At 38.9% G+C, this 25,015-nt stretch overlaps 1 protein-coding gene across 1 annotated transcript in view; it reads left to right on the top strand.

The window, feature by feature from the left end:
- The first annotated feature begins 280 nt into the window (after positions 1 to 280).
- The window catches only part of acsl3a (acyl-CoA synthetase long chain family member 3a), a 72,972-nt gene continuing 48,237 nt past the window's right edge, over positions 281 to 25,015 (top strand). The window contains exons 1-2 of the mRNA XM_059947631.1: positions 281 to 366; positions 9,459 to 9,878. Coding sequence (XP_059803614.1) covers positions 9,540 to 9,878 — 339 coding nt within the window. The 5' untranslated portion in view covers positions 281 to 366; positions 9,459 to 9,539. The remainder of the gene's footprint in view (positions 367 to 9,458; positions 9,879 to 25,015) is intronic.

Here is a 25,015-nt window from a genome sequence, read left to right as displayed (position 1 = left end):
TTTCCACTGTGATTTCGAAGCAGGATGCAGTTGCCTCGTTTCGGTGGGCTGGATGAAGCACGGGGCTCAGTAGGCGGACAAAGGAAACATCACCAGATCCAAACCGCCACTGACTGCTGAACGACGTCGGCAGCCTCACCTTCGTCGCGTCATTATCCCCTCCTCCAATCATCTCGCCACCTTCGATTTTAGTCGCATCACCGGCCTCTCCTCCAATCAGGGCAGTCGAGCGTCCTCCACCAACTGCCGATCTCCTGACGTTTCCGTTGAACGGCGCAGGCGCGCGATTTTGGCTGCCACGGGAAATAGCGGGATTTGATAAGTGTGTGCGCGGCGACGGAGTGGTTACGGAAACTAGGTTAACTGGTGAGTGTTGACCGATCAGTAGCGGGTCTGTCTCCCCGTGGATGCATGAGTTTCTCACCGGTGGCGCCTGAAGCAAGCAGGTCATGGTTCTGTTCAGAGTTTTCAATTTATAAGCCCTCTGTCATCGTCGCGGAGACTGAGCAATCACTCGTTATGTAGGCCACCATCATGTCAGTGGTTGCTCCTGGTTACTTAGGCTGCGGGTCGTCCGCTGGGCACCTGTTCTTAGGGGAATGGGATTTTGTTTGCAGGTGTTAACCTAGAGGTAAATGCAGTGATATCGATTGAAACCCAGCTCCACGAACTATTTGCCATTCTCGCTGGACGAGGATAATAAAATGGCAATTGTTACTCTTATCTGCACGATTAAATTAACAACTCAACCACGCTAGGCTTCGAAATTATAAAGGCTGTGTTAGTAGGCAGTCGGCAATGATTAGAGTCTTTTCGTATTGCTATATCATTTTGCACTTAACTAAGTTTAACATTTGTTGTCCTATCTTTACATACTTGTGAGATGGCTTTGCCCGAGCAGTTGGAGTTTTTGAGTGTTCTAATAAAGACCAACACAAGTCAAAAGGTAAATTATAGTCTTTCACAGGAGGCAAAACTTAGTTTCCTTTCCTAGATTTCATTTGTAAACCTAATGGAATTTTATAGTGATCAAGTGGCTTTGTTTTAACGGATACCAGTTAGTTTCATTCACTAAATTACCACTAGAATGGTGGAATACTTTTTTTGTAAAAAAAAACCCTTGCATATTTCAGCGTACTATGTGGCATCATTAGTGTGCTTGATTATAACATCTTCTGTTTAAATATAAAATGCCTGCCATTATAAGATTATTGTTTGTAACTGCATTAACCTAAAGGTTAATTATTGATTTAGACATTTGTTTTTTCAATAACATTGACTTAATGTGAATCCCTATATCTATACTAGCTGAAGCTTGTACTAAACAACGTAGGGAGATTATCTGGTTACAGAACTTTTATAGCTGACCTCTTGTCAGATAATCCATGATGGCATCCAGTAGGGGTCACTGTATGGTTGGCTGATTTTATATTTATCCACCAAGGGCCATTGTGACTAACATAGAATCCCAGAGAACATTTTTATGTTTTAAAACTGATTTTTTTCCCCATTATAATTTGCTGTGTAGCTGTGAAGGAGGAGATTGGAACAATCAACCTATCAAGGCATTCAGAACCTTGTATGTTACAGAAAGGCTATTCCATTCCTCTTAATTGGAATTTGGGCTACTTGATCTTTCCTCTCCAGCTTTTTCATGTCAGTTTCAGACTATTTACATAACATTCATTGTGATGTGTATGGAGTTGGAGCACTGTTTTGAACAATGCATAATGTGCCTAACCTCCTTTCCCCCATTTCCCAAAAGCTGAAAGCAAATGCATTAGGAATGTAAATGTGTTGAGGAGTATCTTCTCTCGCAATCCAGGATCAGGGTTGAAAAATAGCTATCAAAGATAAAAGAAAGAGGATCATGGTACAGGCACTTCAGCTGGCAATGTGCTGATCAGTCTAACCCTCCCTCCCATGAGGCCCCCATTTTTCTTTCTTTCATGGGGTAATTTTCAGTATAAGACAAACATGACTACTTTGGTTTTTTTTTGCTTTTTGGAGTAAATTTGCTTCTTCAAAGAAAGGCATAAGATTGTAGTGTATTTGCTGTATCGGACTTGATGGAATTGTAGTTGATGCTTGATTGTATGCCATAAATTTATGGGTGAAATTGTATTTGTGATTTTTTTTGTTTGGTGTGGTGGGTTTTAAAATGAACTTGTTTGAATTGCAGAATTTTTACTTGGGAAACTGGTAGGATATGCTTAGCTTGATTACGGGCATTCTGCACAGAACAAGGGTGGAAGGCTTGTTGGAGGATCAAGTTCGGTTATCAAATTCTTAAATTTACTGCTTTGCAGTGCTGGGAGTGTATTGTTCCTAGGACTCAGTATTTAGGTGTTTCAATAGTTCTTTGCTGAAGGAGAATGATGTGAATGTAAATTTTGCATACACTTGCAGTAACTCAAATTTGATCTTGCTTACTGGGTTGACTTAACAGGCCTTCCTTTGACTATCTGGATTTATGGCATGCTTGCATTTTCTGCGACTGTACGTCCCAAAGATGTGCCAACAGTAAACTTTGCCTTTGCATGGATAAGTGGCAAAATTAACAAAAGGAAGTTACTTAGCATGTTAGAAAGAATAAGCAAAGGGGACTGATGCAAATGTACTTTTGCAAACCAGTCTGAACATTATGGGGCAAGTATCATAATCGTAACTTGTAAGAGCAAGGAGAGCAAGTTTGACTGTTAATTTTGAAAGAGCAATGGATTGCGGTATTTTATATTCGTGGATGGCACTTTAGATACGGACCCAAATACTGCTGTTTTTCAGGGGAAAATAGAAATGTGATGGAGAGTGTTAAAATTAATGCTTCAAGTGTTATATTGCATTGTTTTTGTAGCCACTCCAAAATTCTGTGGTTTCCAGTGCCTTTGTCTGAGCCCAGGTGTCATTGAAAATACTGGGGATACTTGCCAGGTTGTGCAACATCTGTAGAGGAAAACAAAATTATTTTCCATACTTAGAACTTGTGTTGGGCTTTTAGAACACTAGAGTCTAGAGATTTGATGTCAGAGTAGGATGGAGTACAGTCGGCCCTCCTTATCCGCAAGGGATTGGTTCCGGGACCCCTCGTAGATACCAAAAAATGTGGATGCTCAAGTCCCTTATTTAATCTCTTTCAGTGCGCTGGACTTTAGGACCCAGCGGAACCCCTGACCTTATTTAACCTTTCTCGGAGTGGTGGTCTTTAGGACCTGGCAGAGCTCTGAATCCACAGTGTTTCTGTTCAGGAAAATAATCACGATTGAAAATAAAGTGGAAATAATAAAGCGATTGGAAAGAGGTGAAACACCATTGGATATTGGAAAAGTGTTAGGCTACAGTCAGTCAACGATTGGAACAATTTTAAAGGGTAAAGTGAGAAAGGCCCTGCCTGATGATAGCTACAATTATTACTAAGCAATGCAGTGGTTTGATTATTGAATACATACGTTTCTTAAGTGTTTTATATACATAGAAAGGTAAAATACATACTATTTTCTAAGACAAATGTTTGACTAACTGACGCTAAATAATACCGGATGTAGCTGTTCTGACTTACTTAGTAAGAGAATTTCTGATTTTTTTCGATCCCGATCCACGATAACTTACGCACATCCTCCCATATACTTTAAGTCATCTCTACATTACTTATAATACCTAGTACAGTGTAAATGCTATGTAAATAGTTGTTATACTGCATTGTGTAGGGAATAACAGCAAGAAAAAAGGTCTGTACATGCTCAGACAATGAGTGCTGGAAGAGCACTTCTGGCTTTTCTCGGTTCACGGTTGGTTGAATTCGTGCATGCAGAACTTGTGGATAAGGAGGGCCGACTGTATTATAGTGATGGGGTGATGCTTTAGGTCAGTCTTGCAAACTGAGTAGAGATGCTTGGAAAAGTGGTCATCCAATGTGTATATGTTTTTACCAGTGTAGCTGGAACTGCATTATCAGCATCAAATATATGCTAAATTAGAAGTAATAAAGAAGTGATTCAGTCTTGCATTGTGTTTGGTTCGTAGGTTGTGGGAAACAATGAGGTAGAAAGTTTGGTACGCAAAGGGACAGGAATCCGCTATTGATTCATTGCTGGGGAATTGTTATCAGGCAGTTCTTTGCAATAACGTTTTAATTTAATTTATCACTTGAAGGTTTCATTCACTGCATTGAAAGGTGGAGAGTCAACAAGTTATTATATTAGGAGGTGGGTGTGGAGATGAAATTCTACTGAGCACCTATTCTTTTCCCACTGCAAGGTTGGCCATTGGACATGTAAGTTTCATCTTCTCAACACACAAGCATGGTTTGTTTTTGACTTGCTGCATCTTCAGTCAGAATAAATAATAACATTCTAGTTTTTTTTCTAACCATCCAGGGCAACCTGTGGAGTTCACACTTTTTGTTTGCATTATTAAGGGCTGTCTTGGAAGTCCACTTTAACTAGTGGAGAAGTATGCAAGTTCTACTTTTCTTCAAAGAAGACTGCATTAATGGGATGTGACCACTTTAACAGGATGTGTCCATTCCTAATTCCACTTAGGAATCAGCCATGTTATTCTGGAGTTCCAAATAGTGGGAATAGTCCAATGAGTTTTTATGACATCTGATAGTTTCATGATGATTGTTACTCAAATGGTGTATGTACTCTTCTGTGGATCAATTGTTAAAGCTTCTGTACTCTGGTTTAGTGACTTAATCACTGTTACAATTTTTTTTGGCAAAAACAAACTGATTCCTAGAATACCACCTGCTGCTTTATTCTGCTGCATCTTAACAGGTACAGCCTTCTGCAAGACACAGTTTCAGTGTGTAAAATAATTTCCTATATCACCCAAGGAGATGAGTAAGATTAATAACACCAGGTGCAAAGTATGTTTGAGCTAGAGGTAGGCTTGTGCATAAAATAAACACCAACCCATCCCAAGTCTGTAAAAAGAAACAATCTTTTTGCACAGTGAGGTGACTAGTACTGCAGATAAAATCTTGTAATTGCTGTTGATTTGTTTGAAGATGCAACACCACATTCAACTGAAATTTGACTTTCTGAAAGTTGTTTTAACTAGACAAATCATACTGACCAGAGTAAAACAATGAGCTAGGCCAGTATTAGCAAAGCTGAAATTGAGGCCATTCAGTGTTTTATGAAAATTTATAACTGACCTGAGCCCAACCTGCAATTGGGTATAATTTGGTTTGTGTCATGCAATTTGGAGCAGAGCCTGATTAAAAGGCAAAGCTAATAATTCATGGAGTTTATGAGAAGCTGGAAGTTTGCATTGTCTGCCTGACAATTTATAACTTGACATGGCCATAAAAGACATGGTGTTCTCAGATCTGTTGCAAAAAAACCAGCAGTGAAATCCTTCACTACTGTTTAGACTGAATAAACTTTCTTTTATGTTTAATTTGTTCCTTCTGTCAGTTAGCTTTTTTGTGTGACTTTAGGCTGTGCATATTTGATTAGGAGATTTTTTTAATGTTCTATCAACAAGATATTTTCTCAACACATTAGTTTTGCCAGTGACGTGTGTGATTTTGCGGGAATTACTTAAAAGCATGCAAAGTGATGGGAGAGATAAACAAGTCTAACACTTGTGCAAATGAATAATGAATATATTGTAAATTCTCTATTTGTGGTGCTGCCTTCTGGAGGGAAGAAATAACATGCTTGAGGATGAAAAGCATCTGGAAAAATTTCCTTCTGATCCTCTCAGGCAATCAAAGCCAATGCAGGCGTTTACTCTATCCTTGCATGTGCACATTTAATCCACTTAGGTGTTATGTAATGATGAACTTTGCTCCAGTTCTCTTTTGAGTTGGGACTGTTGGAAGGCTATGTAGTCTGCCTGGTTCCTGGGTCTGGGACATCAAGTCTAGCCTACAAGAGGAATTTAGAGGGGGAGAGAAAAGGTCCATTTGTGGACCAGCAAAATTGGAAGAACAAGGAAAGAGGTTCTGCTGAGGAAATTTGAGCAGCTGTGGACTAAAATAAAACACAGAACCAAAAAGGTAATCTCTGGATTGTTATGTGATCCACATGTAAAGTGGCATAGTGTTAACAAGATCGGAGAGCTAAATGCGCAGCTTAAAGTTTGGTGTGGGAGAAGTGGATGTGAATTTTTTTGGGACATTGGTACCAATATTGGGGAAGAAGGGATTTGTTCCAGTGGGACAGGTTCCACCTGAGTCGTGTGGGGACTAGGATACTGGCAAATAGCATAACAAGAGCTTTGAACTAAATAGTTATGGAATGAGTTCAACAGGTTGAAAAATTAAGGATCAATTAAAAAGGAAGGAGAGTGCAGCGGAGGTTACAGAAGTTTCTTGAATGATAAAAGACAAAGTTTAAAAAGGAATAAGAATTTAACTTCCAGTAATATGGAGACAAAATTGAAAAGATGTGGATTACCTCATATTTTATACTTGAATGCATACTGTTATGTATTCAGGCAACAATAAATATATGAGTTAGGTAAGGGTTCATATAACAAATAACACATTTATTAAACACTGAAAACAAACCTCCCAAAAGTAAACAAACACTAACGTAACGGGAAATCAGCTGCTGTGCGGCAGCTTAAACAGTTCTTAAAGCGATGTTGCAAAAACAGTTCTTTTAAGTAGGATTGCCACAAGTTCAAAATGCTCACGGTCCATTTAAAAGGAGAGACTTTATAAGACGATTTAAATTCTCTTTCACGTCGTTTTGCTTCAGTCCCCGACGTCGAACTTCTCCCACGAAGACTTTACGAAATTTCCTTTATCACTGTCCTCAATCTTCTGCTATCCCGCAGAGATTAACACGAGAACAGTCAACGAATTCCTTCCTAATAAGGATTAAATAAGGTTGAACCCGTTTCACCGTCGAAATAGATTCTCCTCGATCTTTAACTCCCGAACTCCGATCTTCACTCTCCACTGATTCTCAACTAGCAGTATTGTAAAGAAACTGCTGGCAATGACCTTTTAAACTTGAGGCATTAGATAAAACTTCATCTTTCAACTAAACTGCGTCATCACATTAAATCACGCAGCGGCATGAAGTCATCTTGGCAAATCCAGCCACGAACTGCCCCTCCTCACAGGGTGGGGTCTTCCTTTTATAACCTGTGAAAAAAACCTGTCACGTGATCTCTACTGGCAGGAAAATGACATCACTCCACCATCACAAGACCATTACCTCAAGTCCAGTATAGCTTCAACCCCAGTCACGTGACAAGGGTACCACTGTCATGTCACGAGTACGTAACAATACCTACTATATCATAAGATATAAGGTAGTAAGAAAGAATGTACTGGCATTGGAGAGGATGAGCCAGAGGATGTCTGGGAATGAAAGGGTTAATAGGAGCATTTGATGGCTTTGGGCCTGTACTCGCTGGAGTTTAGAAAAATGAGGGAGAAATCTCACTGAAATCTTTCAAATATTGAGATGCCTAGATAGACATGGAGAGAATGTTTCCAATAATGGGGGGATCTAGGTAGAAGGACGACCCTATAGAACAGAGATGAGGAGGATGTTGAATCTGTAGAATTCATTGCCAGTACAGCCATGGAGGCCAAGTAGTTGGGTATATTTTAAGCAATGATTAATAGGTTCTTGGTTGGTAAGAGGCATCAAAGATTATGGGAAGAAGGCAGAAGAGTCGGCCGTGATCAAATGGTGGAGCAGATTTGCTGGGCCAAATGGCCTAATTCTGCTGCTATGCCTTCCAGTCCTAGTAAACTTCTGTTGCAAAGCTTCAGTCTCTCAGACACGTTTAGTTTTCCCTGACTAATGGAATCAAAACTACACAAGGGAGCTTGCAAAAGCCCTATATAATTGCAGCCAACTCCCTTGCTATTTTACCTTCCTAAAATTGTTTGAACCTGCATATTAATGTTAATTGATTTGTGCGTGACCCAACCCATTTCAACACTTCCTACATTTACCATTTTTATAATGATTCAGCTTTCTAATTCAGTTGACTAATAATTGAAATTGTATAAAACAATTGTAGATTAGCTTCATATTTATTTGTTAATAATTTATTTTGTTTTGAATGTATTTAGTTATACAGATCCCTACGAAACCTTGTAGAGAAAACATGGAATGTTTACAAAATAGCGAGAAAGCACACCAACAGGAGTCCCAACATTGATTCCCGCAGTACACCACTTGTCAGGACTCCATTTAGAATATGACTGCTCCCCACAGCCTTCTGTCTTCTATGCTCATGCCAATTTTAAATCCATTCTATCAAATCACCATGGGTACCATGTTTCTTGGTCTGTCTGCGTCTTCACAGCCTACCCTTCATGGAACTTGGGCATCTATGAAGTGTAGAATCTGATGTTCAAATTGTGCTGTTGTTCATTAACAGTTAAAACTATTGCAGCTGACTTTTTTACCTCCCAACTCAAACATTGCAAGGCTTTTCTAGCTCAGTGTTCCTCAACCACCAGGCCGCAAAGCACGTGCTACCAGGCTGTGAGGATACGATATAAATTGGCGATATGAAACGAAATGAGTCAGCTGCACCTTTACTAATTCCCTGTCACGCATTCTTGAACTTGAAATAACCTACCAAATCAAACCAAATAACACACAAAACCTGAAATAACACTTACATATAGTAAAAGCAGGAATGATATGATAAGTACACAGCCTATATAAAGTAAAAATAATGTATGTACAGTGTAGTTTCACTTAACAGAATCGGGAAGATTAAGGCAAAACTGATTTGCAGAGAAAAGAATCGGCATGCATGTGCACCTCATGTATGCACACATCACTCATGCACACACAGGTGCCCACGCAATACTTCATGGTCATGGTAGTCTTTCTCGGGGTAAACAGAAGTGTCCTGTATTTGACTGTTACTTTTGTCCCTAATTTGGGAGTGAGAAAGTTGACAACCCTACTTGAACACCTCCCCTCTCTCTCCCCCCCCCCCCCACCCATTGGCTGGTCCGCAAGAATATTGTCAATATTAAAGCAGTCCATGGTGCAAAAAAGATTGGGGACCCCTGTTCCAGCTGGCCTTGTCAATTTTTCAAAATAAATTGAGTATGTCTTAACCAGTACAGAGCCCCACTCAACCATTTGCAGCGGTTAATCTACAATTGTGATGTATATTTAATAGAGTATTCTCCTTGTGTTTGTGTTTCTTTCAGCCATTGACATTTTTGGATCCTTTTAGAACTTTGACCTCATTCATTTAAATATCCCATTTGTGACAAGTTTCTGGCCAGCCAGGTCCTTTTGTTTTGAGATTCTATCCATAATCTTTCTCTTTTATAGCTTTTAACTGTTTCCTTAACCAATTCTTGTTTTTAATGTTTTGTTTACCACATTGCATACCACATTAAAGATAAAATTTGAAGTTATTAGCATGTAAAAGACAGTAAAATCTGTATTAAGAAGTTTTAAAATAATTGTTTTGTGTTTTTATATCTTACCATTTTTTTTAATCTTTAGGCTTGAGAAAATTGGACTACTAGCCTCTATCCTAGAAGCACATTGGGTTTCTGATTGCAAGGATCAAGGCCTCCAAGCAAAATGAAGTTGAAGAAGGGTATTAATCCCATTTTATCATTATTTTTGCGATTTATGATCATGGCATGCAATGTCATATTTATTTTGCCTTTACGGCTCTTTGGATGTTCACAACGAAGGTCCAGAATAAGAGCAAAATCAATTACCAATCATCCTGCTGGCCCATATAGATGTGTGGAAAGCCTGGATAATCTAATAGCAAACCTGTATGCTGGCGCTGACACTCTGGATAAAATTTTTCAGTTTGCTACTGATCGTTTTAAACATAGGAATTGTTTAGGAACACGTGAAATTCTTAGTGAGGAAGATGAAATTCAGCCAAGTGGAAAGATCTTCAAAAAGGTAATTGTTACAGTTTTTTACACTTGAATGTATGTTTTACAATCTTGTTATTGTCAACCCAGTGTTTTTTTTTTTCTCTTTAAAGTCATTTGCACATTTATGTCTCAATCCATTTTGATCAGTTATGGTATTCTACCAAAACCAGCTCAATGGGAAGAAGTTGGGTAAGAAATGTTTTGAAGTGCTCGATATGGATGGCTAACAAACTAACTTTTCACATTTACTTGGATGCAGTGAAAATAAGTATCCAGATCCCTTGTCACTTTTGATTTTGATTTCTGCTCACTGCAGATTAATGCTTTTTTCCTCAGAATTTAAGGCTATTTGATTTTTGTTCTGCCTATCCTTCCCATTCAAGTTATGGAAAAGAAATAATAGAACTTTCCTTCAGCATATCTTCTCAGTTATTTTTGATGTATTCATTTAAGTCTACTGGCGTAAAAATATAGCCATGTTATGGTAAGTGTGGATGTGTGTTGGCGAAGGCGCTGGGAATGCCTGGTCATGGCAAGTGGAGTCCACGTCAAAGCTGAGATGTGACATCCCCAAGAGTGAGGAACGACCCGATGTTTGGACAATCTTTGCACTAGGTTAGATTGAAAAGGTCAAGGTGTTGGAACTAGAGGCGAGTGGCAGGCTGGTTCTACTTGCTGTTCCACATTTGCTGTGCTCTGTGCTGGACTGCAGTGATGCCTGGCTTCACGTCTGTTGGTCTCACAATGAACTGTGGCTGTTGCCTGTGCCAACTGGAGTGAAGCCTGGCTTCATGTCTTTTTTAAAACTCCAGTACTGAAGCTATTTACTTGCTTTTGTTTGTAAGATTTATTTTTATTTATTCTCTCTGCACATTGGGTGTTTGGCGATCTTTTTTGTTGGTGGATTCTGTTGAGGTTTCTTTGTTTTGTGGCTGCCTGGAAAGAAATGAATCTCAAGGTTGTATGGTATATACATGCTTTGATAGTAAATGTACTTTGAACTTAAACTAAATTTTGGTAAGTCATCAGTCCTGGATGATGAGCCCCAACATAATTGGTATTGTAGAGCACTGGATAAATTTTTGAATTATTGCCCCAACTCTGGAGAAAAATAAGGTCACTTAAACCACTTCATTTGGTTTGTAGGACCTTGAAGTATTCTGGAGTTTCTGCACTGTGCCTGACAGTTCTTCATTAGATAATTAGACCATTTATTACCACATTGAGCCATTCTGTGTACTAAGCATAACAAATATAAAATTGATGCAAGTATCTGCACTGAAAGGGATGGTTTCTACTTCTGTCTAGGATATTGCTCTTCGAATCTGTCTTGTGCGCTTGTACCTGATCAAAGGATTTCAGACTGCATTGTAACCTACTTTAAACCTTCCTTCATGTTCCCTTTTTGTACTTGTGGAGATGTTTTATCTTTCCACTTGGTCTTGAACTGTTTTTATACTTTATCCTTCATTACCCACTGCTTCTTGAAAATCACTCAATAACCCCACACATCCCCTTTGTACATCTCTTCTCGGTAACTCTGAAGAGGTCATTCAGGCATTGTAGCAATCACCTCTTATTCTGTTGCTTTGGTGCCTGCCTTCTAATAAATTAAAATTTTCTGTGGTAGAATGCCTTCCATGGAATGCCTTCAGTGGGTTACATTGTAATTGTGAAAATCAGATTACCTTTTTGCAGTGAAGATTTGATAATTGAATATTTGTTTTTGGGCAGGGTTGGTGGTAGGAAGATGACAATGGTACTTTATATCAAAAGTCTCTCTTTGTCAAGAGTTTTTGTTGCATGCTTCATCATTGGGTCATAAGGTAACCTAGAGGTGTGGAAACAAATTGTATATAATTAATCAATATTTATTCCTTTTGGGACCTCTTCAGGAAGCGGCTTGAAATAAATACCATTTCAACAATGCTTAATTATTATTGTCTTTTTTATTCAAGCTCTTTGATGTGTCTTCTGGAGGAACTCAGTGTCAGGCATCATCTATGGAGGGGAATAAACAGTTGATGTTTTGTACTGAAGCAATTTCCTTGAATTTGCTTTGTTCCTCCAGCAATTTGTTTGTGTTGTAGATTTCCTGCATCTGCAGAATCTCATGTTTAGATATGCCTTTGGACTGTCAACAGAGCTGATCTTTTGTCTGTAACTTTATGAATTTGTTGCCTCTGCATTTCTGGTGATGTCCTTTCATTCAAGGATTGCGGGTTCTTCAACTTTCCAGTCAATAAAGTGATAGCTTAGGATGAGTTTTCCTATTTATTAGAAACCTGCTTTGTCTATTCTTCAACTCCCCTAGGAAAAATGAACTCCATGTACAATCTTTTTTGTGGTTATGCCTGCTTGTGTGCATAACTTTCAGGAGCTTTTCTTGAGGGGCATCAGATTAGTACATACTTACTATGGACAGGGAAGTTGATGCATGCCAAGTATCTACATGTTCAGAACTGTTTACTTTTGGACACTTCTTAGGATATTGCTGTCTTCCTCCCACCATTCACATGTTCTGCAAAAGTTAACATTTTCAACTTGTATAAAGATGAATTGTTAATGATTTTAATTAATGAGTTAGCAATAACTTCATGAATTTGTTACTACTGCGTTTTTTGAGATGTCCTTTCACTCAAAGATTAAAGATTCTTAAAATATCCAGTCTCAGGCTTCGTCCATTGAAATTTAGCAGCAGACAATGAAGCACAAAATGCAAGTTGTTTAGAAATTTTTGTGCTATTAAAGGCTTAAGTATATTAACCTTGGTGAAAGAAATTGGGAAATTTTTGACAGTACAGAAACAGCTATTTATCTCATTGCAGAAGGAACTAAATGTAGTGCTTGTTTTTTATGTAAATCTTCATTTCTCTTGCATTTGTTCTTTTCAAGATGTCATTAAGCCAGCAGCTTCATTGTCAAAATAGTGCCTTGACTGACTATCAAATTGCTAAAGAACAGATCTAAAGCCATCCTCAAATATAATCCCATGGAAAGGCTCTTGGGACATTTTTCTCTGTTGAACTTCTGATAAAAGGTGTATTCTTTCATGATACTACTACAGCTCTGGCCGTCGGAGCTTGGAGTTCAATTCTGAAGTTATTTGTAAAGAGTTTATATGTCTTCCCTGTGAACGTGTGAGTTTCCTCCAGATGCTCTGGTTTCCTCCCACATTCCAAAAACCTACTGGTTTGTAGGTTAATTGGTCACTGTAGTTTGTTTTGCAGTTAGGGTAGGGTAAAATAGGTGATTTGCTGGGCAGTCTAGCTTTTTGGACCAGAATGGCTTGTTCTGCACTGTACTAAATAAATAAATTTTATTTGAAAGCTTTAAATTTCTCATCTCTAGGTTTTTTTTGCCCACTCATCAAAGGGGCATGGCACTAGAACAAAACCGATTGAGGAACTGGCTTGGTAGATATTTAACTCGGTATCCAATGGACATGAAATTTCACTGACAAAATGTAGATGCTCACATTTAAAGTTCAAAGTAAATTTGTTGTCAAAGTACATACATGTCACCATATACAACTCTTGATTCATTTTCTTGTGGGCAGACTCAAGAAATCTAACAACCATAATAGAGTCAATGAAAGTCTGCACCAACTGGGCGTACAACCAGTATGCAAAAGAAAATGAACTGTGCAAATTCAAAAAGAAAGAAATAATGGTAATAATAAAGAAGCAATAAATATTGAAAACAAAATGAACAGTCCTTGAAAGTGTGTCCATAGGTTTTGGGAACCTGATGGTTGAGAAGTAATAACTGTTTCTGAATCTGGTGGTGTAAATCCTGAGGCTCATGTACCACCTTCCTCATGGCAGCTGTGAGAACAGCATGCCAGGGTGATGGGGGTCCTTGATGATAGATACTGCTTCCTGTGACGACACTCCATATAGATGTGCTCAGTGGTGGGGAGGGCTTTACCTGCAGTGGCCTGTGCTGTATCCACTATTTATAGGATTTTCTGTTCAAGGGCATTGGTGCTTCCATACCAATTTATGATTTAGCCATTCAATATATACTCTCCACCACACATCTATACTAGTTTGTCAAAGTTTTAGATGTCATGCTGAATTTTTACAACTCCTAAACAAGTAGACGTGCCGTTGTGCTTTCTTTGTAATCACACTTGTATGTTGGGCCCAGGATAGGTCCACTGAGGATTTTAAAGTTGCTGACTCTGTTCACCTCTGATCCTCTCAGGTCTGGCTCGTGGACCTCTGGTTTCCTCCTGCTGAAGTCAATAATCTGCTCCTTGCTTTTTGTTTGCATTGTGTAAAAGGTTGTTGTTATGGCACCACTCTGCCAGATTTTCAGCCTTCCTCCTCTATGGATTTCTCACCACCTTTGATTCGGCCTATGACAAGGGTGTGATCAGCAAACTTGAATATGGCATTGGAGCTGTGCTTAACCACACAATCATAAATGTAAAGTGAGTAGAGCAGGAGGCTAAGCACATACCCTTCTGGTGTACCTGTGCTGATGGAGATTGTGGAGGGAAATTGGGTTTTGTTACAGCCGCACCAACCAAGAATAGTGAAGAAAGATAGCAATACAAAACCATAAATAATTAAATAATAATAAGTAAATAATGCCAAGTGGAAATAAGTCCAGGACCAGCCTATTGGCTCAGGGTGTCTGACACTCCGAGGGAGGAGTTGTAAAGTTTGATGGCCACATGTAGGAATGACTTCCTATGATGTTCAGTGTTACATCTCAGTAGAATGAGTCCCTGGCTGAATGTACTCCTGTGCCTAACCAGTACGTTATGGAGTGGATGGGAGTCATTGTCCAAGATGGCATGCAACTTGGACAGCATCCTCTCTTCAGACACCACTGTCAAAGATTCCATTTCCACCCCCACAACATCACTGGCCTTACGGTCTCAGCAGATGACAAACCATAAATGAGGAAATCTGATCCAGGCAACACACACAGGAGCTTGGCAGGCCAGGCAGCATCTATGGAAAAGATTTCACGATGACGAGCCAGGTTGTGTTTGACTGCAGACTGCATTCATGGACTCGAGGTCCTGGACTCTACTGGTATCTGCTTGCTATCTTATGTACTATATGTATCTTGTGCTGTGTCTGACTGTTAATGCTGTGTTTTGCACCTTAGCCTCAGTAATGCTGTTTTGTTTGGCTGTATTCACAGGTATTCATGTATGGTTGAGTGACAGAGACTTGAACTTGAATTTGATCTTGAACCTGAGCCCAAGTGCAAACTTTTGTTTTATGTCCAATATAACAATTTCAGGTGTGGATTGAGGCTGTTGAGCAAAAAATGAAGATGCCTGTCAATAATTTTTATTTCGATCTGTGTAAGGCTGTGACCTTGCCATACTCCCAACACCTGTTTCAAAGTTGATCATTCCTTGCAGTGCAGTATACTTGATGCAACCTGACTCAACATGTAGAAGTTGTGCTTTGAACATGGTAAAGCTCAAGAACAAGAATTCCCAACTTGAATTCCACAGACCCTTTGCTTAATGGTTGACAAAGGTTGGGAACCCCTACTCTAGTACTTTTTTTTAAGAGAACTTTGTGTATTGCTTTGTAATTATGTGAGTGTCTGGGAACGAGATTGGTACAGCTGTTTCAAAGTTAATCATTCCTTACAGATCAGACAGCCAGTTAACTGGCTTACATCCAGAAGCAGTTTCTTACAATTTGTGACTGATATTATTAATGTTATAATTTCAGGTCCAAAAGATTTTGGTCTCCATTTATTATTCTTGGGCTCTTGTATGAGTTAATCTTGACAAGAAGAGTAGCAATAAACAAAGATAACAAAATAAAGTGTTAGATATTTTACTGTAACATTTTAAAAATTTCACTAGGCTGGTACAATTGCATACAAACATCTGGACATAGCTTCCTTGTATCGGTTTGTTTGAGATTCAGTTCTGATATTCTTGGTGTGATTTTTCTCACATTTCACTATGATAGCAATTTTATTGTGAAGTTTAGTGTAACTAGTTCAGATATATAGTATTGCTTATTTACGTAAGTGAATGAGATTTTTAAGCAATAAAGTTGCATTTAGTAGAAAAGGGTAAAATCATAAGTTTCCTGTCCTACTGGACAGGTGGTACTTCATTTTACCATTGTTTTCTGACCCTTCACATTATAGAATTCTTCAGGTGAGACAGCACAGGAAGAAGAGAAGGTCATAGTGACAGAGAAAGTAAGTCCTTTTGCAGCCTATTAGAATATTCCAGGTATGCCTGAAAGTAGGTTAATTATTCATTTTTATTTATTTGTAAATCACTTGTGAAGATGTAAGTATAACAAGAGGATTTCATGAATGGCAGTTGCTATATTTAGTAATGTGTGGTGTGTCATTCACTTCTGCACTCTGATACTTGAATCTCTGGATATACTATAACTTATTAGGTTTGACAGTAGTTTTCAAGGTTATTGTACAGTGGGCTGTAGTTTTGCATCCTTTGTGCCAGATCAGATAACATTCACTATTGTTTGATTGTGTAAGCAATAGATAGTGTTAGTATGTATGTTTTTTATAGTCACTGGGTCCCTGTTACAATCTCACTATCAGATGTGGGTAAGTATGCCTGAGGAGGGTCACCAGTTGGGGGGAGAAAAAACAGTTTATAAGCTGCCACAGTATGTTAGTGCCAGGAGGAAAAAGTGCAAAAGCTGCCCAAAAGTTGTGAAGGAAAAAAAATTACAAATAGACAAATGAAAACTAAACGAGTATGTACAAAAATTTACAAATATACAGATGCTTTCTCCATGACACACTTTATCTTTAACTTTCTGATATAACTATTCACCAACTATCAAATCCAACTTCCACACCTCTCTAACAAAGCCAGACTGAGGGTTTAAATTTGCCAGACAGTTCTACTGTTGGTGGGGGGGTGTGGGGGGGGGGGCGGGGTGGTGATAATCATGTGTCCGGACCATAATAATTATTTCAGATGCAGAACTAGAACATTTTAAACAGGAATTCTGACATCCTACAGTTTTATTCCATAATAAATGCCTTAGTTAATGCCATCAGTGTCCACATGCTCAGGTGAATATGAAAAAAAAATGCCTTCCCATCCATGGTGTTGGGTGGTGTGCGCCTGCTCCCATTAACCCATGCATTATTTTAGGATGCTCCAAACTGTCCCTTGGGTCTTCTCTTGGTTCTGCTGACTACAAACTGATGGTAACAGTGTGAAACTGGAATGCCTAAGTTTAGAATCCTTATTTTTATGAGCTATGAACTGTAGAGCACGTTAACTGAAGGGTTTGTTTTGATTATCCAAACTAGCAATTGTTTTACTGTTGGGGTCTGTAAATGGTGAACTCCCAAGAACTGCAGAACAGGAGGGCAAAGTGTGTGAACTACAAGTGTTCCCCGCTTTACGAATGTTTGTTTTATGCCACTTCGCTTTTACAAAAGTCCTACGTTAGTAACCTGGTTTTGCATTACAAAGAGGATTTTCGCTTTTATGAAATTTTTCCCCATATAAATTAATGGTTCTTTGCTTTATGCCATTTCGGCTTAAGAAAGGTTTCATAAGAACGCTGTACCTTTGTAAAGTGGGGTACACCTATACTGGGGAAATTAGACCAGTGATAGAACATGGAGGAGTGACTAACCAGGCAAAGGGGCAACGTTACTGGGTAAATTAGCATTGCCAACCTGTTCTGTCACAGTCCCAGTCCCCAATGCAGTAACTAATTTATGAAGTTCGTAGTGTATTCAAGTCCAATGGCACTTTCATATAATTGCAGTTACTAAAATTAGAACTTTAAAATTAATAGCAGAAACAAATAATCTAGAATTTATTTTTTCTATATATTTTCATGTATTAAGGATCTTCATTTACGTAGTTATAAGAATGATTTCAACCATTTTCTGTGTAACATGACATCATTAAGCAATGATGATTAGGACTGTTTTTGCTCTTCACTTTTGCTAACGCTTGTTCAATTATGGGAGCAATTAATGAAGTTATTTGTCATGCTACCTAGGGTCCTCTGTCCAGTGCCTGAATGCGAAACTTTGTCAGAATGTTTGCAGTAAGTTGCCTGACTGGCTCCAATGAAAAATGGAGAATACAATGATAACTTGTTTTGTTTTAATTTGCCTTTGTGAATATAGTATTGCATCAATCTATAAAGCCAAATCCTTCCTGAAACTAAGTGAAAACTTCAGTATTTTGGCTTGATTCCCTTGTTAATCTATTTGCAGTAGCTTAGAGCTATTGATAATTATGGGTTTATGGTCTATGGATTGCTTTTGATAATCTCTTGATAGTAATACAACTGTCCCCTTATATGAACAATATCTTCAGTCAAGAATTGGAATCTAATTTCAAATGAAACCACATTTTGGGCTTAGTCTTTATGGGTATTTATATCATATATAAACCTTTTAAAAGTTCTGGAGTAATGAGAGCACTGTGCTGACTAAGCTTAGAGTAAAGGAATCTTCACATTTGCACAAGGAACAAAAATGATGTATTATTATGAACATATTTTTCATTGGAAATAAATGCTTAGTTTTATATTACTGTTTCAAAATTGGACATGCTGCTTTCATGTCAGTTAAATTATGATGCTGAATATTAAGTGATAAGTTTATTGCTGCCCTGTCTATTTTTGATTATAGTGTGACTATTAGTGCTGGACTGTTTACATTTTTTAATCCCAAGCTCCCAGTCTCTTTCCAGTGTTTAACAACATGCAAATGCCATCACAAAGAAGATGCAACATGCACCTCTTCCTTCTTAGAAGTTTGGATAAATTTGTCATGTCATATGAAGCTTTCACAAACTTGTACAGATGCACAGTAGAGAGTATCCTGACTTTGAACATTTGCTTGGATTTATGCTGCATCAAAGAACAAGCTAATTTTGGCCAAAATCCTTCCCCTAAACGTTATTTTCCTTCCACCACCTCATTAAGGCTGCCAAATGTACATTTACAAAATATTTGCTTGGAAAGGGCTTTGCTTTAATCTTTAGATGCTCTAAGCATTTGTCATAGCGCATATCGCACGGTATTGGGCATAATGTCATTTCTGGGGTGAAAATTAGGGATTCTCACCTCACCGATATTGGTGTCTTGCCTCTCCCCCCTCAACCCTTAACATATGCATCAAAATTCCAAACGTGTGATTGTGTTTGTGTAAGTATTCATTTCTAGGTAAAAACAGCAAATATCGGCAGAGGCATATGCTGCACAGATATTACGGACATTGTACTGTGCTCAGAGACAGAGAGATCCCTTAGCCTCAAACTACTAAAGCAAGTGTAATATGTAGTCTGCCAAGTATTAACTTATGTTTAATTTCATGCCCTTTTGATTTGATCACCAGCGAGTACCGTCAATATTGCTGTATCACCTTTAATATGTTGCATATTACAAGTGAAACTTTTTTCAGTTGTTCTGGGGTCTTGGGATTCTCCATCTCCAGAAGAGGGAACAAGAGGAAAAGGAAAGAGACGCTGGAAGAAGAGTGTGGGTGGGGGGGGGGGGGAAGATATAGTGAGGATCATGGCCTTTGATGGATCAAAGTGGACAAAGAGCCCTTGGGGTAGGCAGAGGGCACTTTGAAATTCTTTATAATTCAATAAATGGTACCCAGTAGATAATTTGGGTTTTTCAAGAAGGTACATGGTAACAACATGCAAAAGTTGCTACTATACAGGATAGCAGTTTTAGAATGGCAATTAGTAAACAGTTGGGTACCTCAGATCAGTGCTGACTTTAATAATTTATAATCACTTGGATGAAAGGACTTGGTGTACCGTAGCCAGATTTGCCAAAGCACACAGATTAGTAAGTCATGAGGAGGGCAAGAAGAGTGTGCCAAGAGACGTGGGCAGGGTAAAATATTTGGGCAAGAAGCTGGCAGATGGAGTATAATAGGCAAAAATGTGAAGTTTCCACTGGAAGGAAGAACTTAAAACAATTTATCATTGAAATACAATGATTCTGCAACTGTACAAAGCATTCAAGGATTCCTAGTTCATGAAGCATAAAATAACCTGAAAGTGCATTAAGTAATTAGGAAAGCATATAGAATATTGGCCTTTATTGCAAGGGATGTGGAGTATAAAGTTGCATCAATAGTTTATTTTTAAATGGAGCTGGTGAATTTAAACTTGAAAGACTGCTGCATCAGTCTTGGTCTCTTTATTTAAGGAAGTGTAGCGATGTAGTACATACAGAGCTAGAAACAATGACACACAGTTGGTAAGTTGTTTCGAGACTAGTTTATTCAAACTTCGCGGCGCTGGCTTTTAATCCCTAGTTCCCGCCCTCTCCGGGCGGAAATGACATCAGAGGTGCATTACCAAAGTCTCTCCCTGCGTGCGGACTATTTGTGAGCCGGTTTGCCTGTGCAGAAAGTGTGTCGCCACAGAAGGATATACTTGTACTAGAAGAAGTACAGAAAAGATTCACTGGATTGATTGGGATGAAAAGGTTGACACTAAATGGAAGGTTAGCCCTATACTCAATAGAATTTAGATGAATGAGGGGTGATCTTATTGAAACATTAAAGATTTTAAGGGGAGTAACAGAGGTTGTTGAGTCTACTGGTGTTATCTAGATTTAGAATGAACAATTGCATATTTTTGCTGGAGAAGGCCTACTAGGGAAGGGGCTATACTAGAGGAATGATTATCAGCTGTCAACCAGATTTCTTCCTGGATCTTTTAAATACTATTTTACCTGCCTACTCTAGTTCTATGTTGTTTTTTTTCCATCATTAGCTCAAAATCTTGTCTGTTTGCTGCCAGATCCAGAGAATTTATACTTTTATATCCTTGTCATACTACAGGATCCTAGACAACCATTGTATTAAAGTTGTCAGCCAATGGCTCTTCGCTTATTATCAATTTGTAATCTCCTTGTGTTTGAAGCTTTAAAACCCTATTTTCCCTCTTCCTCCTTGTTGAGTATAAATCTTTGTGACCCTCTTTAGATTTTCCTCAAGTGCAGACAAACTATGATATTTTACGTAATTTTGTTTCTTTTAAACCATCAAAGCCAACAATGACGAGATGGCCTATGATCTGGAAGAGCTTGAAGCCTGGTGCCTGGCAAATATCCTCTTCCTCAATGTCAACAAGACAAAAGTAGTTATAGACTGTAGGAGAACTCGTACCACTCACACCTCTCTTTACATTGGTGGCACAGCAGTGAAAACTGTGGGCAGTTTCAAACTCCTGGGAGTGTACACCTCTTGGTCACAGAATGCATTATACACAATCAGAAAAACTCACCCATGCTCTCTACTTTCTGAAGAAGCTGAAGGGAGCTGCACCATGCACATCTATACTTGCATTATTCTATTAGATACATAGTAGCACCCTAGCAAGCTGCATCACCTCAAGGTAAGGAGAATGCATCACAGCAGACAAGAAGGCTCTACAATGGGTCATCAAAACTGCATGACACATTACCGACACAAGCCTACCTGCCATCAAGGACATGTATACAGAAAGGTGCTGGAAAAAAACAGTAACAACATCAGAAATCCCACCCACCCTGCTCATGGATAGTTTGTCCTACTCCCATCAGGGTGGAAGCTTCATAGCATCCATGCCAGGACCACAAGACTCAAAAACAGTTACTTTCCCCAAGCAGCAAAGCTGATCAACATCTGCACCCACTAGCGCTCTCCTCCATATTCCCAACCACCACTAGTTCATCATTTCCTGTCAGTCATCTTGTGTACAGACAGTTCTGAGCCCAGCATCACTTTACAGACATGCAATCAATCTACGTATATATGCAAACTTGTGCATTTATATTTATTGTGTTTTTATTTTTTTTTGTGCTGGATCAGATCTGGAGTAACAATTATTTAGTTCTCCTTAACACTTGGGTACTGGAAATGACAGAAAACAATCTTGAATCTTAACAGATGCCTCTGATCTTTAACTTTGAAGTTTCCCAGGCCCACTATTTGTCTTTTGCAACACGTTACCTCCAGATCCTTTTTTTCCCTTCTTCAGGATCTTTTCATGCTTTTATGTTAGTGGGTGGTGGTGTTCAACGGGGATGGGCAAGACTTACTCATTTTATTTAAGTAGGTAAATTGAAGTTCAGTTTCTGAGTGTACACATTACATATCAGTGACCTAGTTTGCTATCTGAGGTTGAAGCTGGAGGTGACACAAGTTGAACTTCCCCTCCCCTGCTCCCCATGCTCCTGATTGGCAGATGAAAGACTTAATGGAATCAAACAGTGGTTGATGTTGCTCCCTAGACTTTTCAAAAGCCAATGTTCAAAGAACGTTTATTATCGGAGTACATTATTATCGGAGTATACAACCTTGAAATTCATCTTGCAGGCAATCACAAAGCAAGGAAACACAACAGAACCCATTTAAAGAAAAAAAACCTGTATAGTAAAGACCATTAGACACCCAATGTCTGAATCCAGGCTCCACAGCTTGGGACTTGGAATACTCCAGCACCTTCTCCCAGCAGTTATAAGAGAGGGAGACCAGTCAAGTACAGGCAGACAACCTGTACACTTTCCACTCTTGTCCTCTATGATTGTAATCTTGCTCAACACTTATAGCAGCACTGAACAATGGGGCCAACCACAGATTTGTTCTGCCATTAAGAATCGATGAGCCATCCTCAGTGATGGCTGCCCCTGCACTTTCTGCTCTCATCCTTGCTGAATCCCCCCCAGGAGATCACAAAAGCGCCAAATCGTATAGTTGGCACAAAATACATTCTTAAAGTGAAAATTCCAGGATGCAATCAATCACAGTTCAGAAGTCATATATTGAGTAGAAGAAGAGGAATATTGTTTGAATATAATTTGAATATTGTTTTGTGAGCTGTCTGCAAGATGTCACCTTTGGTCATTGATGCTATCTTGCTCACTTTTTTAAGCGTTTAGGGGACCTGCTTCAGTTCCGGCAACTCAAGTTCAATACTTTTTATGTGGACTTTGCATTTCTTGCCTTGACTTTATGGGGTTTCTCTGTGCCCCAAAGATGTATTGATGTGCTAATAGGCTACTTGTACTGCAGATGACCATTCTCTCTATATTTGGAATTTTTGAAATCTGAAGTTACTAATTTTCATAAAAGATCGTGGTATTAAGAATGGTTGTGAAGCTGATACATGTGCAGGAAAATGAATGAGAAGGTAAATTTAGACCAATACTATTGATACAAAGTGTAGTGGATACTGGAAACTGAAATAAAAGGTAATGATCCTCTCTCTTCTCCAGCTGTGTATCCCTTTTGCCAATCAACTTTCCAGCTGTTAGCTTCATCTTCTATCATTTCAGATCTCCCCCTCCCATTTTCAAATCTCTTACTATCTCATTTGGTCCTGACGAAAGGTCTCGGCCTGAAATGTCGACAGTACTTCTTCCTATAGTTGCTGCCTGGCCTGCTGCGTTTCACCAGCATTTTGAGTGTGTTGCTTGAATTTCCAGCATCTGCAGATTTCCTCGTGTTTGCGTCTGGAAATGCACAGTTGTCTGGACATTATGTATAGGGGGAAAAATAACAGTTAATATTGCCACAATGTGATGTTTCATCAGAATTGGCCAGGCTAACTTTCTGAATTCAATCTTGGATCTTGAGAACTACAACATTTCTAGTTTTCCAAGCTTGGCTTCAGAGCAATGTAAGGAGTCAGTGTAGGTGTGGAATAAGATATTAGGCATCAGGAAACTCAGTCACCCGAGTTCAACAAAGCAGTTGTCAAATATGCATGGGGCTTTAAGTGTAGAGGAAACTGGAAGTCAATGAAGGTCAAAGGTCTTGATGGTAGTGCAGGTACCACACAGCTCCAGCCATCCTGATTTTTTGATTCTGAATGCTTGGAGATGTCTGTGTTGCAGTTGCACAATCTCCCGAGAATGGCAAATATTTTCTCCTGGAAGTTACATTAATGAAGTAAAAAACAAGGAAATACATTATCCAGTTCATCATGTTTGTGCATACTAGTAAACACGAGTATCCAATCACAAAAAAAAACATTCAACCATCACCCTATGTCTTTTTCTGTTAAACCAATTTTTGATTCAAGCTGCCCAGGATCGCATGGAGTCTAACCTTTTAAATTGGTTTCCTGTTTGGGACACTGCAGAAGCCTTTTTGGAAACCTGCTCTAGTTTCCTTCCTCATACTGAGGATGTGCTGATACTGTAAATTTCTCCAAATATAGGTAAGCAGCAGGAGAATCAGAGGAAGCTCAATGAATCTGAGCCAGAATTGGTTATAAAGGAAAAGAAAGGGGAAATGAAATAGATGGGGTGGCTTTGAAAGTCAATAAAGGGGGAGGAGGAAGATCTGGTTGTTTTGGTATGCGGAAAGAGAGTAGGTACATCTAACTTTGTTGAAGATGGTAGAAGTTATGCAGGCTAACTTGTAAGCTAAGGATGAGATCAATGAGAACTGAATTTAGCTCTGGGTGGAAGCAGAAGAGGTGAGACAGAAATGTACGCTTTTATATATGTATTTTAATTTAATCCTGTAGGACATGTATTCTTAAAACTAATCTTTGCAATATGATTTCATTGTGATTTGACCAACAAAATAAATATCTAAATCAGATGCAATAATAAAGAAGGCACAGCAGCAGCTATATTTTATTATGAGTTTCAGGAGACGGTACATCACCAAAGCCTAGCAAATTTCTACATGTGCACCTTGGATATCATTCTAATTGGTTGCATCATCATCTGGAATGAAGGGGCCACTGCACAGGGTTAGAAAACGCTGCAGAAAGTCGCATGCTCAGCCAGCTCCATCATGGGCATTAGCCTCCCCAGCATCAAGGGCATCTTTAAAAAGTGATGCCTCAAAAAAAGCTGTATCCATCATTAAGGACCCCCCATAACCTAGGACATACCCCCTTCTCATTGCTACCATCAAGGTGGAGATACAGAGACCTGAACAAAGGGTCTTGGCCTGAAACGTCGACAGCGCTTCTCCCTATAGATGCTGCCTGGCCTGCTGTGTTCCACCAGCATTTTGTGTGTGTTGTTTGAATTTCCAGCATCTGCAGATTTCCTCGTGTTTATGTTTTAGGAACAGCTTCTTACACCATGCCATAAGATTTCTGAATGGACAATGAACCCATGTATGCTACCTCACTATTTTTCTTTTTTTGCACTACTTATTTAATTTAATTCTTTTGATATG

The sequence above is a fragment of the Hypanus sabinus genome, chromosome 2 (assembly GCF_030144855.1).
Source record: "Hypanus sabinus isolate sHypSab1 chromosome 2, sHypSab1.hap1, whole genome shotgun sequence".
NCBI classification, from domain to species: Eukaryota; Metazoa; Chordata; class Chondrichthyes; order Myliobatiformes; family Dasyatidae; genus Hypanus; species Hypanus sabinus.
This window is presented reverse-complemented; position numbering and strand designations above follow the sequence as displayed.